This window comes from Nanorana parkeri, unplaced genomic scaffold (assembly GCF_000935625.1).
Source record: "Nanorana parkeri isolate BGI_ZX_2015 unplaced genomic scaffold, ASM93562v1 scaffold209, whole genome shotgun sequence".
NCBI lineage: Eukaryota > Metazoa > Chordata > Amphibia > Anura > Dicroglossidae > Nanorana > Nanorana parkeri.
The window spans coordinates 1,144,779-1,154,246 of NW_017306477.1; the positions used below are offsets into that span (position 1 = coordinate 1,144,779).

The 9,468-nt window shown below is 43.7% G+C and overlaps 1 protein-coding gene across 1 annotated transcript in view; it reads right to left on the reverse strand.

Moving 5' to 3' along the window:
- Positions 1 to 219: 219 nt before the first annotated feature.
- TNRC6C (trinucleotide repeat containing 6C) overlaps positions 220 to 9,468 on the reverse strand; it is a 107,371-nt gene continuing 98,122 nt past the window's right edge. The window contains exons 15-22 of the mRNA XM_018555694.1: positions 8,844 to 9,075; positions 5,994 to 6,161; positions 5,577 to 5,768; positions 5,274 to 5,417; positions 3,161 to 3,355; positions 2,965 to 3,035; positions 1,800 to 1,939; positions 220 to 1,484 (exon numbers count right to left, since the gene is read on the reverse strand). Of these exons, the coding sequence (XP_018411196.1) occupies positions 1,124 to 1,484; positions 1,800 to 1,939; positions 2,965 to 3,035; positions 3,161 to 3,355; positions 5,274 to 5,417; positions 5,577 to 5,768; positions 5,994 to 6,161; positions 8,844 to 9,075 (1,503 nt within the window). The 3' untranslated portion in view covers positions 220 to 1,123. The remainder of the gene's footprint in view (positions 1,485 to 1,799; positions 1,940 to 2,964; positions 3,036 to 3,160; positions 3,356 to 5,273; positions 5,418 to 5,576; positions 5,769 to 5,993; positions 6,162 to 8,843; positions 9,076 to 9,468) is intronic.

The window sequence follows — 9,468 nt, forward strand, 5'->3', positions numbered from 1 at the left end:
GAGTTCATATTTCAGTGCAAAAGTTAAAAAGAGAAGGACAAAAATTTCATCAAAAGGAAGTAAGGTACTTTTAAAGTAAGAGATAAATGTCTGTATTTTGTGTGTATGATATACACAGGGATGGACCTCAGATGCTTATAAAGGCATAAAAGAGTTATTTAAATTAAAAAACAAAAAGGAAAGACTCTTTTCGGTATTCATTTCCCTGTGCGTGCATTCTCATACAATTTCTGCCTCTTCTCTATGGATACAATCCGATGCGTCTCTCTGCAATTGCATAAACACTTGATCAATCAGGACTGGAAACAAGCCACATTCCTGAAGGAATCCCATTGTAAGGTGTAGATCTGCTGTATTCAAGTAAATCAAACAGCTGATATGATGCTTCGGAGGGATCCGATAATAAGAGAAGATCGAAAAAATGGAAACCAAAAAGGAAAAAAAAAAAGGAACTATGACAGGAGCAGAGGCTCTGGAAAAAAGGTTATGTGCATAGGCAGATCCATTCGGTGATCAAACTAGAGCCATCCTTCCCTTGTTTCTGCATCAATACTAATGCCACCTAAGTGCGTATACAGAACTGCCGAATACGCAGAGCTTGCTGCTGCTCCCCATTTGATGGGCTCCGTCTGATGTGCATATAAGTCCAAGGCTTATTTCAAAATAGGCTTTTTTTTTGTTTTTTTATTCTCCCATCCCCTATTCCCCTTGCCCCCAAACTAACCCTCTTCATTCCTGTCAAATGAAAGTGCCCTTGCGTTCTAGTCCCAGCAGAAGCAGCGTTGATCATTTTTTTTTCATTTTTTTTTTTCTTTGAACACTTTAAAAACATAAAAAAAAAAAAAGCTTGAACACGTCTACTAAGTGGCTCTTCCCCTCTCTCCTCAACCCTTCCTTTCCCCATCCCTCCCACAATCCCATACTGTTACTTGGAACAGTTCTCAAGGGTGCAGTAGGGAGGATGACCGGGAAAAGATACTGCATGGAGAGAAGACATGGGGCCTGAAGAAGCTGAATTCCTCACAGAGCATGGACTGGAAAGATTGGATATTATTTGTCTTGGAGTTTTTTTCCGTTAGTGCTGATGATGAATACATTTTGAGGACCGACGTCCACATTTCTTTCACATTGATTCCCCACTCAGCAAATCTCCCGGTAACAGAGTATTGAGAGGTGTTGGACTGCGAATTATCCTGGCATCATCTGACCCAGGTGGGCCCCACAAGCTGCTGGAATACTGCGGGACTCCACCCCACAGAAGATCGTTGCCTCCCTTGGCACTCAAACAAGGAGGATTCCAGTGAGCAGCATCGTTGCGAACCAAGTTGTGTGAGCCCCCGTTGCCCCCTAGCCGGGGCTGACTATTCCCAGTGTTAGACTGCCAACTGGAAGTGGGGGGCATAGGTTGCCCTTGTGCCAAGAAACGGTTCACTTCTTCTTCGCCTGCGAATTCCGCCAAAATAGTAGTGTTGCCAAGGACACACCTATACACAAGACAAAAAAAAAGTGCACCAATAAATCAAAGGCATACTATACATTCAGATTAGATAATAAGCGGAGGTGTGTCGAAATAAATTACAACAAATTTCGAAGGAAAATACATATAAAAGTGGCTGCCTAAGTCAATGTAAGGAAGAGGTTTGGCTGGGTAAAAATTCACAGCAAAGGCCATATAAAACAAAAAAGAAAACCCCAAAACCACAAAACAGTCAAACCCCCACATGCAGAATTATTTGCTTGCAAAATAAATGTCGAAATTGCAATGAGAGAGATGGCAGCACATAAATGAGAACACTTACATATGTAGAGACTTCTGTGCCTTGGCGGCCTCCTCCTTTGAGCTGTATCTGACCACTGCATTGCCTTGAGTGAGGTTCAGATGGAATGTTATCAGCGGACCATGTTGAAGACACAGCGTTCTCAAGGTGGAGCCATCGATCTGTTAAATAAGTAGAAGCAGAAAAAAAGGAACATGCTTTATTTTTTAAATTATGCTTTAACTGCATTCTACACTGGGCACACAATGGTGACTTAAAATAACAATGCATGGTCATGATTTACACACTATATATATCTATATATATATATAGATATATACACACATACATATATATACATATATATACATACACACTGAGTGGCCAGATTATTATGACCACCTGAACACACATATCAAAGGCCAAGACAGGTGAATGATCTCAGCATGTGTGAATGTTTATATCCAACAAAACAAGCGTGGTTGCATGGAGGGCAAAAGAACCGGTTGACTTAACACTTTTCTTGTACAGAACATACTCACCTTCCCTTCGCTCCCCTACTGCTCCATTCAACGTACGAGAACTAAAGCTGCCCGTACACCAATATTTTCTTTGTCCAACCTGCAGGCTGAACAAAGAAAATATAACAAGATTCCTCCATCAGTGCTTACGAGTGATGATCGTGGCATCTCCCGCTGTCTGCATAATATTCTGACTATGGCCGCTGTCAGAATACCCGAACAGAGCTGGCAGCTCATTGGCTTCATTTGAACCGACTCCTTCAGCTGATCGAGGGATGCCGGCCAGGAATGGTGCTAACAGCAAAACCAATGTGGGAATTTCAGCCGGTTCATCAAGAACCGGGCAAAATTCACATACTGTATAGCCAGCTTCAGAGTAATACCTGATATTTCTAATTATGGGGGAGCATGTGACTCAATTCAGCTTCTTCCATGCAACTTGCCACTGGCAACCAGCCGCTCAGGCACCCACAGCTGTCACATGATGGCAGGACAGGGTGCTTTGCTCTATGTATGCCCCAAGCTGCAGCTTGGAGCTTACACAGAGCTTCTTCTCTTCGCTCCTACTGGGGATGGATAGGAAGACAAGTAAAATGCTGGTCAAACCACAAGCTTTAAGTTGAACTGTTGCTTTGACGCATGAAGGAAAAACATAAGAACGTGTATTCTACATATATTTCCACTACCTGTGGAGTGAGGTTACGCAGGACCAGCCAGCTACTTGTTCTTCCTGAACTGTCTGTGCTCCAGGTGGAACCTGAAAAGATAACGTACAGCAGTAAAAACCTTGGGGAACAGAATATGAGAATCTTAAAAAGGTATCTAACTTGATAGACACCTTGGTGGTTATTTTATATATGCAGCATAAAAACATAGTCCTACCTGTTGAGTAGGAGCTGGTCCAGCCAAGTTGGTTTGAGCCCCAGGCAGAGGAGTGTTTGGCATTGGTTAGCCCAGGCGGCGGTCTGGTTGGGGCTGTAGTGTTTCTCGGTACTTTCCACAGCTCATGAGACAAAGATGCTTGAGTGTGGGAGATAGGGCTGGATGACCAATTGGACTTTATATCCGACAGTTTAGCTAAAAAAGAAAAAAAAAAAAACCAGAAAGAAAAATCACGACTTGAAACAAGTTTCCTTTTTTAAATGCCACTCCATGCTCGTCACCAATGATTGAATGAATTCGTTCTTAAGAATTCCACAGCACATGAAATCAAATCTGTATGCTAAAGTTGCTAATATAGTCGCAGTTTGCAGCAAGGAATATGGATGTGACTATTCAGTGCTTCAATCTCCCAGTTTACACAGGCAAGTACAGAAAAACTGCAATACTGACCACGTTACATACCAATGCTATAACGAATCATAGTCAAATGTACTACCATGACCCCTATGCTCATTTTGTCACATCAAACTATTTAAACATGCAAAATGAAGCAGTCCAGGGGTGCGGAACACCTATTGCTCAAAGCATGTCCTGGGCGCGTGTTTTTTTTTTTCTACAATTAGCCCTGCTGTGCGTAAGCAGGGCTAAATGTAGAGTGGGTGAGCCTGTTCATTTGTGCAAATGATCTGGGCAGCCGCCTAGATCACTTGTAGTAGCCTGCTTGTTCGCGTCGTCGTCCAATCCCCGCGAGGTGATCTTCGGGTCCACCGCTCTTCTGGGGGACCATGACAATAATCTCAGGATGGAAAGCGGGGAGCAGACCGGAGAATGTCCATTCTCCGATCTGCTCTGTGTGATTTGTGAGACCAGAGCGTTGTACTCAGCGCTTCCTGTCTCAGCTGCACAGCTGATCGAGCACAAAGCTAGGCTCAATCTCCTGTATTGGAGGGCAGGCTCAATAAAGACAGCCTGTCACCTCCAAACGCCATCACACAGGTGCTTGTTAATACCTGTGTGATAGCAATACATTTAAGTGAAAGAAAAGTAGAAAATAATGAAAAAATAAAATAAATGAAAACCAACCCTGTCATCTGCATGCAAATAAACACATGTATAGGGCATTGTGTGTGTGCATTGTGTGCTGCCGCCATTCCACTGCGTGCCATATTGTGGTAGCCGGACAGCAGCGCTCTCTCTGCTCAATGTGCATTACAGTGTAAGTTCACTTTCCCAAGCAATTTGGGAAAATGGAATTACCCGCTCAAATCTAACCCCCTCTCCCCCTGCTGCTATACTTGCCAGGTGACCACACTGACCAATGACAAGTGCTTCTTAGCACGGTTAAATACGATTTTGGGTAAAGTTATTTGTTGTATCACGACAAGTAGATTGGGTTGTATCACTACTTTCCAATGATCGAATCCTTGGAAAGTAGTAGTTTTTTTTTTTAAATTTCCACACCCCTGGCCGACCAATACATTTCAACAAGTCATAAAGGTCTTTGACTTCTTATTGTGCCACCCAGAGCTATGAAACTTGAAATTCATTCGTTTTTAAAGGAGAACTATGGGGTCAGTGTTTTTCCCCATAGTTCTCCTTAGGGTAACGGGAGGACACAAACTAGCGTCCTCCCGTTACCCTAAGCTCAGTATACCGCAAGCTACAGCTCGCGGTATTCTGAGACGCTGCAGCCGGCGTGGATCCCGACTTAGATGACGGGATCCGCCCAGCTGCGTGAGTGACAGCTGGCTCTGCCTATCTAGAGGCAGAGCCCGCTTTGTCCGCCCCCTCCCCCGTCCGTTCCGCCAGTCAGCGCTGGCAGATCGGAGAGGGGAGAGGGGAATCCAGCCCCTCCCCCTGTCACGGCAGAGAGCCGTGACAGGATCGAGAGGTGAGCGAACCCGGTATGTGTTCGCTCACCTCCCGATCTACTGAGCCGACCTGTGACAGTCTCATTGTCACAGGTCGGCTAGAACTATGAGGTGAGTGAAAAGCACTCACCTCATAGTTCTCCTTTAAGGGAATACTTATATAAGTAGGCTGGCAAATAGAACCCGGCATACATAGTAATGTTTAGGAAGAAAACAGAAATCTCTGGTTCTCGTCAGACTACCTCCACTTTTGAGCAGATAACGGTTGACGTCCTGGATTGTGGTGTTAATAGTGGGCCCAGTAGGAACACTTCCTGGGGTCACATCAGGATCATTCTCGGGGTCAATGTTTTGCAGTCCTTTCCAAGGCACTCCTGGGTGAAATTCTATGGACAGGTACACAATAATGAGTCAACCAACCTGATCGCTTCAGTTTTTACGCTATATAATGAACACCACATTGAAAAGTGTAGAACTATATGTTTAAAAAAAAAGCAGGAGTGGAAAATGAAGTATTGCAAGAAATATGACAAGAAAGCACTCACCAGGAGGCCAGTTGATACTGGACCCGTTGGAGATTTTGTCGTTCTCAGGTTTGGCACGTGACCAGCTGTCCGGAACAGGGACAGGAGGACTTGTTGGTGATTCACTATTTTGGAGAAGATCATACCGATTGTAGGAGTCATCTATATTGGACTTTGAAGGAGGGCCGATGCCAAGACCTCCAGGAAGAGCAGCTGCAGCAAATAAATGTGACAAAATGGCAGATGAAGCTCAAAATCCGAAGCAGTACGGTGTGGGGAAGACATTGATACAACTGGAACACAGTATAATGATGTGCTGATGAAAGAAAAATGCTGCAACTCCCATAAACTATAAGTGTTAGCAGAAAGGGTGAAAATACAGGCACTGGCAGGAGGAAGGACTTTGAACCCTTAAATGGAGGACAAATGACGACTTACTTGACTTGCCAGGGCTAGGATCAAGAGAAGCAGAATTTGCCAGGCTATCCATGGAATTGGGATGGGTCCATTGTGGCAGACGAGACTGAGACTGGGACGTATCCTTTACTGACAAACCTCCAGCCATGTCCATGCTGCTTACATTCATAGCAGGATTTAATCCAGAAACTGTATTGGAAGGGATGTATATGGTTAAAATATAAAAAAGCCTAGCTGCAGAGTACACACTATTCCCTTGTTTCGTGTATGAAAATAACAGGGAATGACTTGACAATGCTGACATACAGTGCACACAGTTCTTGAAACTAATTTCTGGGCAGTCACATATCTTCCTCATCAATGCGACATTTATACACATTCAGTTAGTCCTTAAAATGAAAATATTGTCTGATTAGCTACAGATTACATAATTGCGGGATCCGTTTCCTGTTCCTCTGCATCCTAAATCCTGTGTAGACTGCAGCTTAGTGAGTGGAACTTGAACGAATGGAAACCTGTGCAGTGAGAACGACACGAGCTACAACTGCTGACCTCTCTTTTTTTTGACAAAGCTTGTTGCCAACGAGCTTATTTATTTTCTCTCTGCCAATAGATTTCCAGAGCGAGCCATATTGCAATGTACGATGCTGACTGCATATACATCTGTTGACTACTTGTAAACTCTGCAATGGTGTTTGCGATAGGAAGCTGCTGACATGGAACAAAGGGATGACTTCATCAATGAGCTACTGCTCCTTCACAGTCCAATACCTTGCTGGGGTAGGGTTAGGGACCCATCTCTATTTCAGTGGAGAAAGGGGAGTTCAATGACCTAGCCAGGCATGGATGTCTTACAAGACTGGCTGAACAGAATAACAGATCCTTTGGCAAGTTGTTCCATTAAATGTATTTCAACTGTAAACAGAAGCATTTGTTCGCAGTTCAGCTTTAATGTGAAACCTTGTCTGCTTGTGGTATGGAGTTACTGAGCTAGGCCAGTCTAGTGATTTGCTATACTTTAAACTAGGTATAGGGGCCCACGCACACTGATATCTATGCGGATCTTGCTGGCAGAAAGATCCGGCCTAACAAAAACAGATGTAAGGGTCTGTACAGTGCTTCCATTTAGATACGTAAAATGTGTAAACGTTCACATTTGTAAATTCCTCCATTCCCCGCACATGTACGCATGCACATGCATAGACGCCTCATTATGCAGCAATACTGACTGCAGATGCAGAATTTTCTACTTCTTTCTGCTCGATATCCATGTGACAGCAAATATTCTGCTAGAAGTTGCTGTCAATTGAGCTGGCCGGGTAGAGTGTGTGCCAGACTGACTAAAGTCAGGTATACACACGTCTATTTTTTTTGTTCAATCCTCGGGTTGCACGAAAAAATTCCGCCATCCATGCTTATGAACGTGGATGGAGGAATCCCCTGCTGTTTTCATTGTATTCTGACAGTGGCAACTGTCACAATACCTGAGCGCAGCTAACGGGCAGCTCAGTGGCGTAGTAGTGGCGTAGTGGTTAGCGCGTCTGCCTTGCAGCACTGGGGGTCCCCAGTTCGAATCCTGGCCAGGTCACTATCAGCAAGGAGATAAGAAAAAGCAAAAGTGCTGTGGACTATTCCTGATGATGTGTTTGTTACATGTACAGGATCGCTAGGGGTGCTGCCCCATTTCAGCCGGGGAGACTGTAAAACTGGAAGACAAAAGAGAAAAAAGGGCGCCCAACCTGGTGCAGATAATCCTTTTAATTTAAAATAGACACCATAAACAAAAGTACAAGGGTACTCACAATGGTAGGTCAAACAACAGCGTATATGGATGATTTCAGAGAAACAGCAGTTGCAAGACTTTCTCTGATTTCAGAGAAACAGACAGATTGTAGTCTTGCAACTGCTGTTTCTCTGAAATCATCCATATATGCTGTTGTTTGACCTACCATTGTGAGTACCCTTGTACTTTTGTTTATGGTGTCTATTTTAAATGAAAAGGATTATCTGCACCAGGTTGGGCTCCCTTTTTTCTCTTTTGTCTTCCACTATCAGCAAGGAGTTTGCATGTTCTCCCTGTGCTTGCGTGGGTTTCCTCCGGGTACTCCGGTTTCCTCCCACACAAAGACATGCTGGTAGGTTAATTGGCTCCTCTCTAAGTTGGCCCTCTATGTATGCATGTGAGATAGGGACCTTAGATTGTAAGCTCCTTGAGGGTAGGGACTGAAGTGAATGTGCAACTATGTAAAGTGCTGCGTAAATTGTCGGCGCTATATAAATACCTATAATAAAATAAATAGCTGATTGACTGCCAGCTCCATACGTCAGAGAATTTCCAACTGGCTCCTTCAATCCGCTGAAAGAATGCCAGGCAGAAGGGTGCCAACAGCGGCACACACTGCAAATTTCGTACCATGTGTACCCGGCTTAAGTGACTACAAGCACACTGTATATCAGCATGGCATGCTGAACTTAAGATCATGTTCTTGTTTACAAGGGAGACAAGGTTTTTTTTTTTGTCAATTAAAACCTGGGTGCAGAGTGAAAATGAAAGACAATTTGTATCAACTTGACATTTCAAGGACTAGTGAGTGATGGTATGCATTGAAAACCCAACAGAAAATAGCAGCAGCAATAAAGAAGTAGAAATGCAATATTGTTCACTTTTCCTATCCAGCATATGATGTTGGCTCATAACAGTAGATTATCTGTGCTGAAGCAAAAAAAAAAAAAGAAATATAGGAAAAAAATATTTGCAATGGCCATAGCAACCAGATTCCAGGAGTTATTTATATTCTCTATAATACAGTAAAGTTCATTCCAAAAGAACATTCTTAATAAAAGCAAAGTTCAGAAAAGCTTGGAACATACCCATTGGGTAAGAAGAGAAATTACTTGAAGAAGACTGCTGTTCTTTGGTGTGCAGGTCAGACAGGCTTGGACCTGGGGCATGGGGTGAGAAGCTGTCCAGTGCTGACTTGCCTGCAGGAGGATGCAATGGTGGGTGTGGAGGGGGAGTCTGTTGCTTCAAAAGTAGAGCCTGGGCCAGCTGGCGCTGATGTTGCTGTATCTGCTGCTGCATGTTATTGATTGTACGTGCAACCTGCAGAGGGAACAAAGCAGAAATATAGGAACGCGGACACATTATATTGGGGTATTTTATAGCTGAACTTCAGGCAGATACCACAGAGAAAAATGGATGAATCTCTGTATTCGTTAAAGAACTGCAGGTACATTTTTTATTAACCCTTGCAGTGGGGCTGGAAGGGTTAAGTGAACTTTTTCTCCTAGGGTCAAAAATAAAAAAGTTATACTCACCAAATCCTCTGAGCCAGCTTGCTCTTAGTTGCAGCGGTCTAAGGATCCTCGAGTCATCACATTCTATACAGTGTATAGGACGTGAGGACACCAAGGGGCGTACCATCGCTGCAGTGGAGAAAGAGACAGGTAGGAGAGAGTGCTGGCTCAGACGAGTATAACTTTGCTGTTTTTTTTT